Here is a 21,141-nt window from a genome sequence, read left to right on the forward strand (position 1 = left end):
GGAGAGACTCAACTACTTTTCTCCTTCCCCCTTCTGACACCCAGGTGGCGACACATCTCTGCATGTCTGGCAGATATCTCAGCTTGGATGTTGTAACAGCTAATGGGGATCCCTATAAAATAATAAAATACCCCCCAAAAATCACCACCTCAAGATTAACCTTGATAAGCTGAAGCTACTCTTCCTCCCGGGGAAGGCCTGCCCGCTCCAAAACCTCTATCCACGGTGTCCCCCTCCAAGAGTGCAAAGAACCTTGGTGTGATCCTGGACAATAACCTGTTATTTTCTGCATCAAACCTGTGACTTTCTCCTGCAGGTTCATGCTCTACAACATCCTAAGAGTACAATCCTACCTCACACAGGAAGCGTTGAAGGTCCTAATCCAGGCACTTGTCATCTCCCATCTGGACTACTGGAACTCGCTGTTGGCTCGGGTACTCGCTTGTGTCATCTAAACCCTGCAACTTATCCAGAAGGCTGCAGCCCGCCTGGTATTCAACCTTCCCATGTTTTTCCATGTTACCCCACTCCTACACTCATCCCAGTCCAAGCTCTTCTCTGCCCTGGCACCCCAATGGTGGAACCAGCTTCCCCCTGAAGCTAGGACAGCAGAGTCCCTGCCAATCTTCCGAAAACATCTGAAACCCTACCTCTTCAAGTTATATATCTTGAAAACTGATTGCTGACATGAAAAACATTTTGGGACTATATTAATTAACAATGTACTAATGAAACAAATACCAAAATATTGGAGTTTTCCTTGATGAATGCACTTTAAGATGTAAGTCGCTCTGGATAAGAGCTTCTGCTAAATGACTAAAATGTAAATCTGTAATGGTATTATCATCAGCACAACTGGATAGTTTTTTTTGTTTTTAGAACTTTTGGGACAACCTAATGAATGTTCTGGGAACATTCACAGAACCAATTTTGGTTTGCTGGGTAGTCCATCACCAGAGACTATGAATGAAATGATGCACAACATCAGTTGTAGAAATAAAACATACTGATAATGATAATAATAACAATGCTCAATCTTTCGAAACCATTTAAAAGTAAATAGATAGCAGCCTATATAGAGAAACATTTCATTAAACATAGGCAAAACAAAATTGTTGCTGACAATTTGGGGTCACTTAATTACTGGTAAACACAAAATGGCCAGGTAGGGAGGGAGAGTAGGTCTTTCTGAAAACAACGCAGTACCAATTATTCTGGAGTTGCAAATTTAATTAAGCACCAGCAGATAAAAGTAACAAAATTACAAAAACATTTTTTCCCCATCTTCTTTCCTCTCAAGGTTATTTGTTTCTGACGAACACCTCCATTCATTTATTTCAGGGCTTTTCGATGTTATGATTTATAAATGAGCAATCTCTCTCTGATTTCATTAACTAGCTAAAAACTAGGGCTAAAACAAGGTATCCATAATAACAAACAATTGGTGGGCGGGCTGAAAACAGCCTAGTGGCTATAGTAGCAGAGGCATGGCAAAAGACTATACACACAAACAGTGACAAAACACACACACACACGCACACACAAAGCACACACACCTGTTGAGGTGGGATTCCGCTATAAGTTATGCAGCATTAAAGAGCTGGCCTGACTGAGGAGGAGCTAAATTAAGCTGCAGGGAGCACAAGGCCGTGCTCCCTGGGGCCGCCGGGACCAGGGCAGGGGGTGTGTGTGTGTGTGTGTGTGTGTGTGTGTGTGTGTGTGTGTCTACTGGCTGGGAGGGACAAGGTCAGGGGTGACAGTGGCAGGACCTGGCTTGTGTTTACCTGGTGTTCCCAGAGGCCCAGACCCAGTACACACAGAGGCCCAGACCCAGTACACACAGAGGCCCAGACCCAGTACACACAGAGGCCCAGTACACACAGAGGCCCAGACCCAGTACACACAGAGGCCCAGACCCAGTACACACAGAGGCCCAGACCCAGTACACACAGAGGCCCAGTACACACAGAGGCCCAGACCCAGTACACACAGAGGTCCAGACCCAGTACACACAGAGGTCCAGATCCAGTACACACAGAGGTCCAGACCCAGTACACACAGAGGCTCAGACCCTGTACACACAGAGGTCCAGACCCAGTACACACAGAGGTCCAGACCCAGTACACACAGAGGCTCAGACCCAGTACACACAGAGGTCCAGACCCAGTACACACAGAGGCTCAGACCCAGTACACACAGAGGCCCAGACCCACAGCTCACACTGACTGACCCAGCCTCAGGTTTAAAGCTGATGGGCTCTAACAGGCAACGACTGCATGTCACAAACCCCCACACTGCAAGTTGGTGACTACATTGGTGTAAATCAAAAAAACATTGTAATAGTGTTTGTGTAATATTTGATATGGTAAATAGATGAGGCAATCCCATTCATTGTTTCTCAGATGATTCTAGATGGCAGTGAAATAAGGTTGAGGTCCTAACCAGTGAGATCTCTATTAAGGGTTGCCTGCTACACATCACCAATGTCAGGAGTTTTTGTTGAGGAGGCAGAGTAAGGTCATGAGAGGAATAACGATGTGAGGGCATGCATTAAACTCTGCTGCTCCCTGTCCTCATAGCATATCTCTCAGAGTATCTCTCAAGTCCCCCACCAAGACACAATGGTCAATATCCCCAATAGCACATATGGTGAAACCCATCTTACAGTATAATACAAAAACTCATCCCATCCATGAATGGAATACAAATATGAATAGGTGTTTGGGAGAAATCACATTTTGCAATTATATATATTTTTTCCATCTCCCTTAAAACATTGTTTAATTAGAAGTCAATCAAAGCCAAACCTATCCTAGTGACAAAAAACATTATGCCCCATAGGGAGTCCATTCCCCAAACTACTATCAGTAAATGTAATGGCTGTAAATGTGTGTGAGCACGAGCATATCAAGGAAGCGAATAATATCTTCACCCATCTGTCTATCTCAGCTTTGATCTGAAAAACCCTGGAAACATATTGCTCGAATGAGGAGGACAGAACACACAAACAAATCATTATCAGCAACACAAACAGTGTGCCTACTGTGAAATAGTAGTATTGAGTGAACCATTTTGAGCTTATTTCACCTATTTTACATAATACAGAAATAAAATACAGTCTGTAAATGCAAAAATACACATGATCTGTTATTATTCATATTTCCGTTCAAAGTGCATGGCCAGGCATGTGACAATTGGGTTAGCGTGGGAGGACTGGGGACAACATGGTGACCCTACCTGCCTCTCCCTCTCTAGGTGTGAGCCTCGGTCAGTCAAAAAAACACATCATTTCAGGCAGACAGGCACATAAAAGATTAATGGAAGGTGGTGGGGGTGAGCGTGCTCACCATGGGGTAGAGGCAACGGGACCTGCAGGCATTAAGACATGGCATGGATCACTGCCCTCCTCTCTCCCTTCCCTTCCCTCCCTCCACCCACCCCAGGTCCACATTATTGCAGACACAGGAGTGGAACTGACCCCAGGCCAGTGAAACTAGCTACCTAAGTGGAGATCTTTGCGTCCTGATTACAAAACAAAACTCACCATAAATCCACTGGGTTGAGCTTGTAATGTATTACGTTGCTCATTTTAAATGTCCCTGTTAGTCATTGATTTTGTTTTAAAATGCTTTGATAGTCTAATATTGGTATGTTTCATTGGAGGGAGAAGTGGAGGAAGAACTGATACAGTGGGGCAAAAAAAGTATTTAGTCAGCCACCAATTGTGCAAGTTCTCCCACTTAAAAAGATGAGAGAGGCCTGTAATTTCCATCATAGGTACACTTCAACTATGACAGACAAAATGAGAAGAAAAACCAGAAAATCACATTGTAGGATTTTTTATTTATTTTGCAAATTATGGTGGAAAATAAGTATTTGGTCACCTACAAACAAGCAAGATTTCTGGCTCTCACAGACCTGTAACTTATTCTTTAAGAGGCTCCTCTGTCCTCCACTCGTTACCTGTATTAATGGCACCTGTTTGAACTTGTTATCAGTATAAAAGACACCTGTCCACAACCTCAAACAGTCACACTCCAAACTCCACGATGGCCAAGACCAAAGAGATGTCAAAGGACATCAGAAACAAAATTGTAGACCTGCACCAGGCTGGGAAGACTGAATCTGCAATAGGTAAGCAGCTTGGTTTGAAGAAATCAACTGTGGGAGCAATTATTAGGAAATGGAAGACATACAAGACCACTGATAATCTCCCTCGATCTGGGGCTCCACGCAAGATCTCACCCCGTGGGGTCAAAATGATCACAAGAACGGTGAGCAAAAATCCCAGAACCATACGGGGGGACCTAGTGAATGACCTGCAGAGAGCTGGGACCAAAGTAACAAAGCCTACCATCAGTAACACACTACGCCGCCAGGGACTCAAATCCTGCAGTGCCAGACGTGCCCCCCTGCTTAAGCCAGTACATGTCCAGGCCCGTCTGAAGTTTGCTAAAGAGCATTTGGATGATCCAGAAGAAGATTGGGAGAATGTCATATGGTCAGATGAAACCAAAATATAACTTTTTGGTAAAAACTAAACTCGTCGTGTTTGGAGGACAAAGAATGCTGAGTTGCATCCAAAGAACACCATACCTACTGTGAAGCATGCGGGTGGAAACATCATGCTTTTGGGCTGTTTATCTGCAAAGGGACCAGGACGACTGATCCGTGTAAAGGAAAGAATGAATAGGGCCATGTATCGTGAGATTTTGAGTGAAAACCTCCATCAGCAAGGGCATTGAAGATGAAACGTGGCTGGGTCTTTCAGCATGACAATGATCCCAAAAACACCGCCCGGGCAACGAAGGAGTGGCTTCGTAAGAAGCATTTCAAGGTCCTGGAGTGGCCTAGCCAGTCTCCAGATCTCAACCCCATAGAAAATCTTTGGAGGGAGTTAAAAGTCCGTGTTGCCCAGCAACAGCCTCAACACATCACTGCTCTAGAGGAGATCTGCATGGAGGAATGGGCCAAAATACCAGCAACAGTGTGTGAAAACCTTGTGAAGACTTACAGAAAACGTTTGACCTCTGTCATTGCCAATAAAGGGTATATAACAAAGTATTGAAATAAACTTTTGTTATTGACCAAATACTTATTTTCCACCATAATTTGCAAATAAATTCATAAAAAAATCCTACAATGTGATTTTCTGGATTGTAACTATGATGAAAATTACAGGCCTCTCTCATCTTTTTAAGTGGGAGAACTTGCACAATTGGTGGCTGACTAAATACTTTTTTGCCCCACTGTATATAAGAACTGAAATATGAATCTGTCTCATTACTGATATGAGATTCAGTCCCCTGTTGGTCCCTGTCAGATCATCCATCCACTGACTGACTGCATGATAGAGTCCAACTCATCTAAATACAAATACTATTTATTACAGCAGATATATCCTTCAAGTTACTGTGTGGTAAGTCAAGCATTCAAGGCCACAGTATTAAAAGTATGCTAATGCTGATAGGGATCTTACAGTTCATCGTTTAACAGCTAACAATGCTAAGCTGTAACAATTAATTCAAAGTGTATTGGTCACGGACACATATTTGCAGATGTTATTGCAGATGCAGGGAAATGCTTGCGTTTCTAGCTCCAACAGTGCAGTAATACCTAACAATACAAAAACAATGTATCCATATCTTGCATCACTGATTTTAGCATTTGCTGACTCTTGAAGATTTGTTTCATCGTAACTTCCACCTACAAAGTTTTGACTGGTTATGATTAAATACATTTTTATACACCTATATACGTTTGGTAAAAGGCCATTTGACACAGTGCTTAGTCCATAGATAGTGTTCCTGGTATCCATAAGATAAGGGGTTATACTGTATTACAAACATGGTACTTGGCTACAAAGGTAAAAGAGACTATAATCAACCAAGATCTTCACCTACAGTACCATCGATCCAATATATGCTTGTGTGTGGATGTGTGTGATATAGAAACCGGCAGCATACTACACTGCACTAGCCCCTTGAACCTTAGATGTAATCTCATCAGTGATAGGAAGCCAGAGAGAGCCTTAGAAAGATAACACAACAACATCCCCAGATAGCTTTGCAAAAATCCATAATTCAGACTTGCCTAATAAAAGATTATGATTCTGTAAGCCGCTAAGCTCACTGCTTCCACTAACCAGACAAACGAGCAACAAGCAGCAACCTAATTCTCCAGTGTGGTCTTCCCAAACCAATATGAGAATAAAGGAGGTAATGTGGTATTCTGATACACATGCATGATGAAACTAAAGCAGTGCATAATGTCGGGGGAAAAGAACACCAGGGACGATTTGTGTGTCACCGTTTGTATGCAGACTGCTGCTGTATGACACCAGCGGTAGAGGAGCCGAGGCACGCACCTGCTAACTGAAATTATGCGATTCTGCTCAGCTTCAAATAGATTTCCCTGGATTTCCATAGATTTCATTAGAATCCTCACAGACACCGACCCTGTCTGTCCACTGAGTCACACTGCACTGCCAAGTAGATAAAACATACAGACACATAGACAGGTCCATATGGATACAAAGACAAATAAACATAAAATGTATAGTACACAACGGCAGAGAGAGACAGGGGTAATGTGGAGAGAGAAAATGCGAGAGACAGAGAAGCAGACAAACTGAAAATTAAGCTGAGAGAAAGAGGCAAAAAATTTAGACAGAGAGAAAATAAAAGAGAGAAAGAGATAGAAACAGGCACAGCTAGCATGAGAGATAGAATTAGACAACAACTGAGTAGAGACATACTAGGAGATGCAACCAGACAGAGGCAATGAGACAGACACCAACAGAGACAGACAGGTTGAGGTGAGAGGGCATGTCAGGTGGCGGTGTGTGTTGCTCTCCTTACCCTCACAAACACACACACACACACACACACACACACACACACACACACACACACACACACACACACACACACACACACACACACACACACACACACACACACACACACACACACACACACACACACACACAGATACAAGCATACACACTTACCCTCACACACTGGACAGCACTCTCCGGGTACGGTCACTGGGTTGAGGCAGCTGTGCCCACAAGCAGCGGCCACACATCGGGAGTCACCACTCACACACTGGCAGAACGTACAGTCGTCCTCACGCCAGTGGTCTCCGTGTGCTAGGATCTCCCCATTCACGTAGCAACCTGCGAAGTTCAGCACTGGGTAGATGGGGTCTGGAAAAGAGATAGTAGCAGAAAATATTGATTCATTTCAAAGACCCCAAAACAATAGAACAGGAGCCCGTAACTTGAATCCCAGATGGAATAGCAGTCGGAAGTGTGTTTTTGTCTTGTCCCGTCCTGTCCCTTGTTTATATCGTTTTCTTCATAAATATTTTGTATATATTTTAATCTCAATTTCCATCTACGGACTGAATATACTCTCCTGCAACCCGCCTCACCCAATGTGGTACGGATCTGCTATTTTTATAGTTTAGAACCAGAACCCCGATCAGAAGCTAGCCAGCTAACTAGCTACAAGCTAGTAGTCAGTTAGCCACTGCTAGCGGTCCTCACCGTTAACTCGGACATCAGCCAGCCTCAACCCGGTCAATTCCTGCCAGTCTGCACAGCGCGATATCAACTCAGAGCATATCTGACTGCTTTTCTCTACCACATCTCCGGATTCCTACCGCAAGCTCTGAACCTTTACACAGGAACATCACAGCTAGCTAGCTGCTATTCGAGTGGCTACAACTGGCTAACGTCTCTGTTCCGAAGCAAGCACCAGTTAGCCTGGAGCTAGCCTGGAGCTAGGCCCATATCCCGGCTAGCCAAAGAGGTCGACCAGCCAATTCTTGGGCTACAATACCTCTTTTGCCAATTGGCCTGGACCCTTTACTGCCGACACGGAGCCCCGCCGATTCATCACGACTGGTCTGCCAGCGTAACCGTCCGAGGTGGTTTTAACAGGCTCTTCCTTTGCGAAGACGCCTGAGGCCCATCTGCTAGCCCCGGCACGCTAGTTGTCTGAATCGCCGTGTCTCCAGCTTGCCTAGCGTAGCAGCAACTACGGAATTGGCTCCCTGACTCATCTAGTGTTACTCTTTGGACCCTATAATAACTTGGCTACACATGCCTTTCCCTAATGTCAATATACCTTGTCTATTGCTGTTTTGGTTAGTGATTATTGTCTTATTTCAAGGTAGAGCCCCTAGCCCTGTCCAATATGCCTTAGACAGCCCTTTTGTTCCACCCCCCCACACATTCGGTGATCTCACCTGGCTTAACTGGAGACAAAACCTCTCTCATCGTCACTCAATGCTTAGATTTACCGCCACTGTACTCACATCCTACCATACCCTTGTCTGTACATTATGTTTTGAATCTATTCTTCCACGGACCCAGAAATCTGCTCCTTTTACTCTCTGTTCTGAACGCACTAGACGACCCTTATCCTACTCATCCTCTGTTCCTCTGGTGATGTAGAGGTTAACCCAGGCCCTGCAGCCCCCAGCACCACTCCAATTCCCCAGGCACTCTCACTTGCTGACTTCTGTAACCCGAAAAGCCTTGGTTTCATGCATGTTAAAATTAGAAGCCTACTCGCTAAGGTTGTTTTATTCACTGCTTTAGCACTCTCCGCTAACCCTAGCCATGTCAGAATCTTAGGAAGGCCACCAAAAATCCTGAAATTTCCATCCCTAACTATAACATCTTCCAACACGATAGAACTGCCAAAGGGGGCAGAGTTGCAATCTACTGCAGAGATAGCCTGCAGAGTTCTGTCATACTATCCAGGTCTATGCCCAAACAATTTGAGCTTCTATTTCTAAAAATCCACCTTTCCAGAAACAAGTCTCTCACCGTCGCCGCTGGTTATAGACCCCCTTCAGCCCCCAGCTGTGCCCTGGACACCATATGTGAATTGATTGCCCCCCATCTATCTTCAGAGTTTGTACTGTTGGTGACCTAAACTGAGGTAGGCCGTCCTACAATCTAAGCTAGATGCCCTCAATCTCACACAAATGATCAAGGAACCTACCACCTTCTTAGCTTCTTAGCACCTTCTTAGATATCATCCTGACCAACTTGCCCTCTAAATACACCTCAGTCTCAGCGATCACTGCCTCATTGCCTGCGTGCGTGATGGGTCCGCGGTCAAACGACCACCCCTCATCACTGTGAGCCATCAAGGCCTTTATAATCGACCTGGCCCAGGTATCCTGGAAGGATATTGACCTCATCCCGTCAGTAGAGAATGCCTGGTTGCTCTTTAAAAGTGCTTTCTTTGCCACCTTAAATAAGCATGCCGCATTCAAAAAATGTAGAACTAAGAACAGATATAGCCCTTGATTCACCCTAGACTTGACTGCCCTTGACCAGTACAAAAGCATTTCTGTGGCGTTCTGCATTAGCTTCGAATAGCCCCCGCGATATGCAACTTTTCAGGGAAGTCAGGAACCAATATACTCAGTCAATTAGGAAAGCTAAGACTAGCTTTTTCAAACAGAAATTTGCATCCTGTAGCACTAATTCCAAAACGTTTTGGGGCACTGTAAAGTCTATGGAGAATAAGCGAACCTCCTCCAAGCTGCCCACTGCACTTAGGCTAGGAAACACTGTCTCTACCGATCAATCTACAATAATCGATAATTTAAAGAAGCATTTTTCTACGGCTGGCCATGCTTTCCACCTGGCTACCTCGACCCCTAAGCATCTCCAATCTAAAATTAAATCTAGAATCGGCTTCCTATTTCGCAACAAAGCCTCCTTCACTCATGCTGCCAAACATACCCTCGTAAAATTGACTATCCTACCGATCCTTGACTTTGGCGATGTCATTTACAAAATAGCCTCCAACACTCTACTCAGCAAACTGGATGTATCACAGTGCCATCCGTTTTGTCACCAAAGCCCCATATACTACCCGCCACTGCGACCTGTATGCTCTTGTTGGCTGGGCCTCACTACATATTCGTCGCCAAACCCACTGGCTCCAGATCATCTATAAGTCTTTGCTAGGTAAAACCCTGCCTTATCTCAGCTCACTGGTCACCATAGCAGCACCCACCCACGTAGCACACGCTCCAGCAGGTATATTTCACTGGTCATCCCCAAAGCCAACACCTCCTTTCGCAGTCTTTCCTTCAAGTTCTAATGCTGCCAATGACTGGAACGAATTGCAAAAATCACTGAAGCTGGAGTCTTATATCTCCCTCTCTAACATTAAGCACCAGCTGTCAGAGCAGCTTACTGATCACTGTACCTGTACACAGCCAATCTGTAAATAGCACACCCATCTGCCAATATCCCCATATTGTTATCCTCTTGCTCTTTTACACCCCAGTATCTCTACTAACATCATCATCTGCATATCTATCACCCCAGTGTTAATGCGAAATTGTAATTATTTCGCCTCTATGGCCTATTTATTGCCTTATCTCCCTACTCTTCTACGTTTTCACACACTGTACATAGATTTTTCTATTGTGTTAATGACTGTACGTTTGTTTATGTGTAACTCTATGTTGTTGTTTTTGTCGCACTGCTTTACTTTATCTTGGCCAGGTCGCAGTTGTAAATGAGAACTTGTTCTCAACTGGCCTACCTGGTGAAAAAAAATAATAATAAAAGAGTTGAAAGGCCCATTTTGCAGAGATCAGGAGTTCCCTCTTCCTCGGGTTGGTGCCCATATAATACCAGGTCAACTCTCACCCCACTTACTCCACAGACGCTCATTAGACTGTATTATACTGTAATAGATGTCATGATTCTGACCGGACATTTTCCTCTGTCAAACGGTTTGAGGAAGAAGTGAAGCAAGGAAACGTAATTTAAAAAACTTGGTTCGCTATAATCTTGGATAACCCAGAACTAAAATATTGCGTAATTTTGTCAGATTCTCGATTAAGGTCTGGGGGCATACGTGTAAAAATAAAATTGTCCACAAAGTTTACACCCTCGCAAATGGAAAATTCTCAGCCACCCAGTTTAAGACCCTTCACCAAACCTTGATACGTCCAAATAACCAGTGACGAAAACCTAAACACTGGAACTACTGCTGCTCGTTACGTCATTCCTTCCCGACAGATTCTATGGTACCAGTTATGTTTACATAAACTGAGTGTACAAACATTAGGAACACCTTCCTAATATTGACTTGCACCCCCAGAAAAGTCTCAATTAATTTGGGGAATGGACTCTACAAGGTGTCGAAAGCGTTCCACCGGGATGCTGGCCCATGTTGACGCCGATGCATCCTTCCCACAGTTCTTTGAGTGGTTGACCATTGTTGATACAGACGGGAAACTGTTGAGTGTGAAAAACCCAGTAGCGGTGCAGTTCTTGATACACTCAAACCGGTACGCCTGGCACCTACTGCCATACCCCGTTCAAAGGAACGTAAATATTACGTTTTTCCATTCACCATTTGAATTGCACACATACACAATCCATGTCTCAATTGTCTCAAGGCTTAAAAATCCTCCTTCCCTTCATCTACGCTGATTTAAGTGGATTTAACAAGTGACATCATTAAAGGATCATAGCTTTCACCTGGATTCACCTTGTCAGTCTATGTCATGGAAAGAGTAGGTGTTCCTAATGTTTTTTACACTCAGTCTTTACACTATACAAAGCATGTGGACATCCCTTCAAATTAGCGGATTCGGCTATTTCAGCCACACCCGTTGCTGACAGGTATATTAAATCGAGCACACAACCATGAAATCTCCACAGACAAACATGGACAGTAGAATGGCTTTACTGAAGAGCTCAGTGACTTTCAAAGTGGTACTGTCATAGGGTGCCAACTTTTCAACAAGTCATTTTGTAAAATTTCTGCCCTGCTAGAGCTGCCCCGGTCAAAAGTGCTGCTATGGTGACGGGAAATGTCTTGGAGCAACAATGGCTCAGCTGAAAATTGGTAGGCCACACAAGCTCACAGAACGGGACCGCCAAGTGCTGAAGCACGTAAAAATCGTCTGTCCTCAGTTGCAACACTCAGTTCCAAACTGCCTCTGGAAGCAAAGTCAGCACAAGAACTGTTTATCGGGAGCTTCATGAAATGGGTTTCCATGGCCGAGAAGCGTCGGGCTGGAGTGGTGTAAAGCTCACTGCCATTGGACTCTGGAGTAGTGGAAACGCGTTGTCTGGAATGATGAATTACATTTCTCCATCTGGCAGTCCGACGGACAAATCTGGGTTTGGCGGATGCCAGGAGAATGTATTCCTGCCTGAATGCATAGTGCCAACTGTAAAGTTTGGTGGAGGAGGACTAATGGTCTGTGGCTGTTTTTCATGGTTTGGGCTAGGCCACTTAGTTCCAGTTAAGTGAAATCTTAACAGTTTGGGGAAAGCCCTTTCCTGTTTCAGCATGACAATGCCCCCATGCACAAAGCGAGGTCCATACAGAAATGGTTTGTCGAGGTCTGTGTGGAAGAACTTTACTGGCCTGCACAGAGCCCTGACCTCAACTCCATCGAACACCTTTGGGATGAATTGGAACGCTGACTGTGGGCCAGGCTTATTCGCCCAACATCAGTGCCGACCTCACTAATGCTCTTGTTCTTTGAATGGAAGCAAGTCCCGCAGCAATGTTCCAACATCTATTGGAAAGGCTTCCCATAAGAGTGGAGGCTGATATAGCAGAAAAAGGGGGACCAACTCCATATTAATGCCCTTGATTTTGGAATGAGATGTTCCACGAGCAGGTGTCCACATACTTTTGGTCAAGTAGTGTATCTGTCCACGAGAGATGAGGTTTGCTATAAAGCTAAGGGATAGGGCTGAAGAAATGTAACCACGGTCAGGGAGAGCAGAACTGAATGAGCATGAGGTCAATATTACATTAATAAAAATGTTTGCTGTTGTAAATTACATTTGTCCCCAAAATATTTTTATAGTTTAAGTTTTATAGTTTAACACCTGGGACTTGGCCTAAATGGATAGGGGCTGATTGAAATGTTTCTTAAAGAAGAAATATGAAAAGCATTATGCATGAGCATGGTAGCAATTGAAAGGGAACAGTTTGGAGATCAAGGGAAAATAATTAGACCAAAGTTGAGGACACAAAGTTCACCTGACACAAGACTGAATACAAACATTACACTGATGATTTTATGTGAATTTTACATTTACTGTACTCTTCACCACATTTGTTGATAACAAAATCTTAATATAATCTGTATACATTCAGAAACATAAGACTATTACTGGAAAATGTGAGATAGGTGCAACATAAGACAAACAAACAAAAATACAAGGGTTTGAGTGAGAGAACTAACTTGTGTCTCCAAGTGGCCATACACCTCTCCAAAATGTGCACAGTTCCTACGTTATTTCAAAGCACTTTTATGACAGGAAAAGTATTGAACTCTAAGTTTTGTTTCCCTCCTGGCTGTGCCATTGAGGAAGTAGAGCAAGCACACATGTGCAAAAACTCAGCACCCTGTCTTTCAAAGATAATTCATAAAAATCAAAATAACTTCACAGATCTTCATTGTAAAGGGTTTAAACACTGTTTCCCATGCTTGTTCAATGAACCATAAACAATTAATAAACATGCACCTCTGGAACGGTCGTTAAGACACTAACAGCTTACAGACGGTAGGCAATTAAGGTCACAGTTATTAAACTTAGGACACTAAAGAGGCCTTTCTACCTACTCTGAAAAACACCAAAAGAAAGATGCCCAGGGTCCCTGCTCATCTGCGTGAACGTGCCTTAGGCATGCTGCAAGGAGGTATGAGGACTGCAGATGTGGCCAGGGCAATAAATTGCAATGCCCGTAATGTGAGACAGCGCTACAGGGAGACAGGACGGACAGCTGATCGTCCTCGCAGTGGCACACCACGTGTAACAACACCTGCACAGGATTGGTACATCCAAACATCACACCTGCGAGACAGGTACAGGATGGCAACAACAACTGCCCGAGTTACACCAGGATTGCACAATCCCTCCATCAGTGCTCAGACTGTACACAATAGGCTGAGAGAGGCTGGACTTAGGGCTTGTATAACTGTTATAAGGCAGGTCTTCACCAGACATCACCGGCAACAACGTCGCCTATGGGCACAAACCCACCGTCGCTGGACCAGACAGGACTGGCAAAAAGTGCTCTTCACTGATGAGTCGTGGTTTTCTATCACCATGGGTGATGGTCGGATTCACGTTTATTGTCAAAGGAATGAGCGTTATGCCGAGGCCTGTACTCTGGAGCACGAAAGATTTGGAGGTGGAGGGTCCGTCATGGTCTGGGGCGGTGTGTCACAGCATCATCGGACTGAGCTTGTTGTCATTGCAGCGCTCTCAACGCTGTGCGTTATAGGGAAGACATCCTCCTCCCTCATGTGGTACCCTTACTGCAGGCTCATCCTGCCATGACCCTCCAGCATGACAATGCCACAAGCCATAATGCTCGTTCTGTGCATGATTTCCTGCAAGACAGGAATGTCAGTGTTCTGCCATGGCCAGCGAAGCGCCCGGATCTCAATCCCATTGAGCAAGTCTGGGACTTGTTGGATCGGAGGGTGAGGGCTAGGGCCATTCCCCCCAGAAATGTCATGGAACTTGCAGGTGCCTTGGTTGAAGAGTGGGGTAACATCTCACAGCAAGAACTGGTAAATCTGGTGCAGTCCATGAGGAGGAGATGCACTGCAGTACTTAATGCAGCTGGAGTCCACACCTGATACTGACTGTTACTTTTGATTTTGATGCACCAGATACTGACTGTTACTATTGATTTTGACTCCCCCTTTGTTCAGGGACACATTATTCAATTTCTGTTGGTCACATGTCTATGGAACTTGTTCAGTTTATGTCTCAGTTGTTGAATCTTGTTATGTTCATACAAATATTTACACATGTTAAGTTTGCTGAAAATAAACGCAGTTGACAGTGAGGGGCTATTAATTGTTTTGCTGAGTTCAGTTGTTTTGTTTGGAACACATCCCTGCATCCTCACCATCACATAATTACTGTTGTTGTTTTACGCAATCCAAAAACGACCCATTTCAAATCGTAATCTGGGTCAGGTGCGCATAATTTGAAAGCTTGTTCTATGACTAGCTAAATTATAAAATATGGATTAAATAAATGCAAGTCCTCATCAATCTACACACAGTACCTCATAATGACAAAGTGAAAACGGGTTTTAGACATTTTTGCAGATGTATTACAAATCAAAACCTGAAATACCTTATTTAAATAAGTATTCAAATCCTTTGCTGTGAGACTCGAAATTGAGCTCAGTTGCATCCTGTTACATCGATCATCCTTGAGATGTTTCTACAAGTTGATTGGAGTCCACCTGTGGAAAAATCATTTGATTGGACATGATTTGGAAAGGCACACACCTGTCTATATAAGATCCAACAGTTGACAGTGCATCTCAGAGCAAAAACCAAGCCATGATGTCGAAGGAATTGTCCATAGAGCTCTGAGACAGGTTTGTGTCAATGCACAGATCTGGGTAAGGGTACCACAACAATTCTACATCATTGAATACATTGACCTCCATCATTCTTAAATGGAAGAAGTTTGGAACCACGAAGACTCTTCCTAGAGCTGGCCGCCTGGCCAAACTGAGCAATCGGGGGAGAACGGCCTTGGTCAGGCATGTGACCAAAAACCCGAGGGTTACTCTGACAGAGCTTCAGAGTTCTATGGAGATGGAAGAATCTTCCAGAAGGACAACCATCTCTACAGCACTCCACCAATCAGTCCATTATCAAGCCAGTCGGAAGCCACTCCTCAGTAAATGGCACACTTGGAGTTTGCCAAAAGGCACCTAAAGACTCTAAGATAATGAGAAACAAGATTCTGATTCTTCCAAGCGTCACGTCTGGAGGAAACCTGGCACCATCCCTATGGTGAAGCATGGTTTTGGCAGCATCATGCTGTGGGGATGTTTTTCAGTGGCCCAGCCAGAGCCCGGACTTGAACCTGATCAAACATCTCTGGAGAGTCCTGAAAATAGCTTTGCAGCAATGCTCCCCATCCAACCTGACAGAGCTTGAGAGGATCTGCAGAGAAGAATGGGAGAAACACCCCAAATACAGGTGTGCCAAGCTTTTAGCATCATACCCAAGAAGACTTGAGTCGCTAATCGCTGCCAAAGGTGCTTCAACAAAGTACAGAGTAAAGAGTCTGAATACTAATGTAAATGTGTTATAAATTAGCAACGTTTTCTAAAAACCTGTTTTTGCTTTGTCATTATGGGGTACTGTGTGTAGATGAGAAAATAATATATTTTAGAATAAGGTTGTAAAGTAATAAAATGTGGAAACCGTCAAAGGGTCTGAATCCTTTCCCGAAAGCACTGAATGTGGTGCTCTTCAAAGCAGCAGGATTTTTTATTTATCTGTGTTAAATGAGCTTGCTTTCACTGAAGTGGGAGGGGTGGCAATATCTGAGTGTCCTTAAAAAGTACCAATTTCAGTATGTGGTAGTTGGGGATACTTAAGTCCAACCGAAAGCTGGTCTTAGCGGTAATGCGTTTGGTTATGACATTGGATTTTGACAGTGGAAGCACAGCCTATCCAGCCTTGAAGCACAGGGACCATATGGACATGGAACAAGAGAGATGTTATTTTTGCGCCCGTAAACCTTGTGTTTAGAAACATAAAAAACGAATGATTAAAAAACAATGAAGCAATTAAGGCAGGTTTTTTTCATGCCCAATGTATTCTCTAAGTTGTCAAGACTATCGATTAAGGGTTTGGCTGACGTGAGATGAGATCATCCAGTGGCACTAATACTTAGAAACGTTTAAGTTATTTTCCAGTAACAATCGCTTGTTCTCCATTTAGTTTGATTAAAAAACAAGCCCTTACCCTACTATAACAAAAGCTAGTATATTTTATTTGAGAAGAAGTGTGATGTGTAAAGGCCTATACTCATTGAAGCCAAGTACAACAATGTTGACTGTCAACACTCCAAACATATTGAACAAACACTGAATGTTTTTTTTTTACTGTTACTACAGTTTATTAAATAGGATAGGCTACAGTATCAATCCACAATGGACTTGGACGAGAATATTCCATGTCCCCCAGCTGAATTGGAGCTGATGACAACGCAAAGACCGTCAATAAGTAAGAGAATATGAGACAAATGCATGCAGTATTAAGCCATGGAACGACTGGATTGGCCAGTGAGTGGCCACGCCCTCATCACACCTACAACTTGTTTATTCATCAAGATCCAGGCCTTTCACACGACTGCCAGCTATTGAGCTCATAATAACGGCTGTGAAAATAGCAAAAATATTTCTGACACACCCTATAGCACTACTAGGGATTAGAATTACCATTGCATTAGGTTTGATAAAATAAAGCCCTCTCTGTGTGTGTGTGTGTGTGTGTGTGTGCGTGCGTGCGTGCGTGCGTGCGTGCGTGCGTGTGTGTGTGTGTGTGTGTGTCTGAGCCAAAGACAGTCAGTCAAAGATAGGTTGAGTGAGAAACAGAAGGAAGAAGGACTGACTCAGTGACTGTTTAAGTAATCTCATCATTCAGGCTTTAATTGCCTATAGCTGGGTATTGTCACGGTGGTGTAGGAGTTAGGCATTTGCCTCAGCTCATCTCTCTCCTGATGTTTATTAATGCTTTGCACTCAGGCAGAGCAAATCTGCTCTTTACCACAGGCACTCATTTGAATGAAATGGTATGAAATGCATTGGTCTCAGCAGACTGCCATTTCTGTTGCCACATCTCTGACCTTGAGGGAACTTTAGAAACCGATGTAACATTGCTCATAGGCTTGATCACGATCTGAATACATACAATAGTGAGTCGTGTAAGGACGAGGTTTGGTGATTCCCCTTAAAGGAACATGTTTCATTTGATTCTGTTTCTAGACAGTGACTATTATGGGATTTCTCATTTATGGTGATATGGGCCTGTATTAAAAAATCGTCTCAGTGTAAGTGCTGATCTAGGATCAGGTACCACATGTCCATATAATCGTATTCATTACGATGTGAAAGGCAAATCCGATCCTTTATCAGCACTCCTACTCTGAGACGACTCTTTGTGAATACAGAGGGAGTCTGTGTCATGTCATACAGGGAGGGAGGAGTCAGGAGCGATGTCATTTGGTGATGATGTCATACCTTCACAGACTGGACAGCACTCTCCTTCAGGGATGTAGTAGCGTTCACAGTGCAGGATGCCACACTGGGCGGTGAAGCACACCGACACCCCTCCTTGACAGCGGCAGAAGTGGCAGGCGTCCATTCGGAACATGTCTCCGTCATGGTACTCTGACCCGTTGAAGCTGCAAGCCGGCTTCGTCTCTAGAGAGGAGAAAGGATTGATGATGAGAGAAATGTATCAATCAATCAATCAAATGTATTAATAATGCCCCTATTTTACATCTACAGTTGTCACTAAGTGCTTTTACAATAACCTGCCCTGATCCCAAAGAGCAAGCAGAAGCAGAGGCTCATTGTCTGGGAAAAACTCCCTTTCTTTCAGGGTTATTTCTTACGCCCACCGACCAAGCAATAGCAAAGAACAACATTTTTTAAAAGTAGGAACAAAAAAGAAAAACAGATTATAACGATGACAAAAGTGGTCCAAAATTCCCATCAGACAGCTAAGCGCGGTGTCTGTTGTAAAGACACAGCAGAGTTTCAGAAGGCTATGAAATTGGTCTCTCCTGGTCTCCATGGCAACACAAGGTGAAAAAATGCACCTTTCTTGATATAAGGCCTACAGTGGTGAGTGTGCGTCAGTGAGTACAACTCACAGATATCAATGTATGAGAGAGACAGATTGTAAACTATAGTACCTACAGATGGATGGAAACACTGCACCACTATAGGAAAACATTTGATGCAAGACGCACACATTCACACAAAAGGTTATTAACAATGAATAACTTTCAACCCATTTCATCTCCAACACAACACAACTGTCCCACTGGGCACAAACTGGTTGAATGGCACACACTGGCACATACTGGTTGAATCAAGGTTGTTTCCAAGTCATTACAATTACCTTGAACCAACGTGGACTAGACGTTGAATTGACATCTGTGCCTAGTGGGATCTTAACTCTTATCCCTCTCAGGAGGAGTCTGTTCACTCCAAGAGCAACTGGTAATCTGCCTGTCCTCTTCAGCTATTAAAAACCATTAAAAAAATGTCTGGTTCAAAAAATATAAAAAAACGCACAAGCATTTAATCTCGTGCAGCTGTATCAGAGAACAGTTCATTCCCAGGAATCAATGGCACAGGGAAATTGGTTTCTACATGTTTACAATTACAGGGCCTGCCAATATGGAATGTGGGGTCTTTCATTTTCTGCTATTCGTTTTGTCAATTAGTTGTGGTTCAATGAATAACAACGTGATGGGGCGATACTGCATGCATGGTTGTCACACCAGTGAGGGCTATGGATTCACTCAACAATTTTCTAATCAGGCCCACTTCTGTTCATATGTTCTTAAATGCTGTTCTGTGTATGTGTGCGTGCCTCCCTCCTCGTATCGACTGCTATGGTGTGTGTAAAGCATTGGAAGGTATGTTTTCGTGTGCGTGTGCGTGTGTGTGTGTGGGAGGGGGTATCACAATATTTTTTTCACTGCAAAAATGTAAACACAAAGCAGTCCGAACGTTTTGGTCCTTTAAAAACCTGCAGTATGTCAAATATTGTGTGCTATAGCTTGGAAAATAAATACATGTGACTCTGGATGACAACATTTGCTTCCAACATTAGGGCTGTTTTCCTAAAGAATTTATATCCACTTCGTGTTTTGTTTGCTTGCCACGATACTAACAAGTATTACGATACTGGTATCATCCCGGCCCTATTTACTGTCTATTATGATGGCATCAGTGTGTAGGTGTCATACAAGGACATCACTATACAATGCATGTATTTCGGGAGCAGTGTTACAAGGTCCTCTTTGTGATTTCTTTCAAATACATTGAGCATGTGATTGGGCCTGCCTGGAGTGCAGGTAATGGAGATGGGTGGAGTTTGCACTTTTGGTAACAATGCCATTGGTCCCATTGAGTCAGAAACTCAATCAAGAACTGGTCCAAGAACTTGGAAGAAAAGCTGGGGTCTCCAGAGCTGCAGGCTGCAGTGGATCAGAGCTGCCTGGGAGAGTAGTAAGAGAGTTGTGGGGCAGAATTACCATGGCAGATGGTAATTCTGGCATCGCATACTTCCTTCCCAGATGTTCACTGAGTGCCTCCGTCTTGGGTATTATTGCCTTTATAAATGAAACAGTTACCCACTGGCACGTGAAAACCACAGGCCAGCAACACTAATGGCTACTACAGCAAAACACTGTACTGTGGTTAGGGGGTACCAATGATGCAGGACAGACTGATGTTGTATTCTGACGCATGGGTAACAACACATCCATACTATAGGCTTGTGAATGGACAGGGCCAGGGGGGGTCCTCTGGGACTATTGCTTCTCAGTATACAGGTACCTGCCAAAATAAAGGAAACAGTCAAGTAAATTAAGGATACACAGTATATACTGTATATACTGTAGAAAGCAGATGCTTCCGCACAGTGGAATTAACATCCCATAATGCTTGGGGGTCATGTATAAAAATGCTGAGCAGGCCCAGTTGCCCATTACTTTGGCTACTTCAGTACGTCTCAATCACCGGTCTCAACCCAATTGAACCCTTATGGGAGATTCTGGAGTGGCGCCTGAGACAGCGTTTTCCACCACCATCAACAAAACACCAAATTATGGAATTTCCTGTGGAGGAATGGTGTCGCATCCCTCCAATAGAGTTCCAGACACTTGTAGAACCTATTCCAAGGTGCATTAAAGCAGTTCTGGTGGCTCGTGGTGGCCCAATGCCCTATAAGACACTATGTTGGTGTTTCCATTATTTTGGCAGTTACCTGTTCATCATGATGCATTTGAAGCACATGGTTATTCTCCACCTGGATATTCTCCACATGGTTATTATCCACCTGGATATTCTCCACATGGTTATTATCCACCTGGATATTCTCCACATGGTTATTATCCACCTGGATATTCTCCACATAGTTATTATCCACCTGGATATTCTCCACATGGTTATTATCCACCTAGATATTCTCCACATGGTTATTATCCACCTGGATATTCTCCACATGGTTATTATCCACCTGGATATTCTCCACATGGTTATTATCCAC

The 21,141-nt window shown here is 43.8% G+C and overlaps 1 protein-coding gene across 1 annotated transcript in view; it reads right to left on the reverse strand.

Annotated features, from left to right (window-relative positions):
* LOC139383354 (cysteine-rich motor neuron 1 protein-like) overlaps positions 1-21,141 on the reverse strand; it is a 171,874-nt gene that overhangs the window by 41,888 nt on the left and 108,845 nt on the right. The window contains exons 6-7 of the mRNA XM_071127861.1: positions 18,093-18,275; positions 7,013-7,210 (exon numbers count right to left, since the gene is read on the reverse strand). Of these exons, the coding sequence (XP_070983962.1) occupies positions 7,013-7,210; positions 18,093-18,275 (381 nt within the window). The remainder of the gene's footprint in view (positions 1-7,012; positions 7,211-18,092; positions 18,276-21,141) is intronic.

The sequence above is a fragment of the Oncorhynchus clarkii genome, chromosome 25 (assembly GCF_045791955.1).
Source record: "Oncorhynchus clarkii lewisi isolate Uvic-CL-2024 chromosome 25, UVic_Ocla_1.0, whole genome shotgun sequence".
NCBI lineage: Eukaryota > Metazoa > Chordata > Actinopteri > Salmoniformes > Salmonidae > Oncorhynchus > Oncorhynchus clarkii.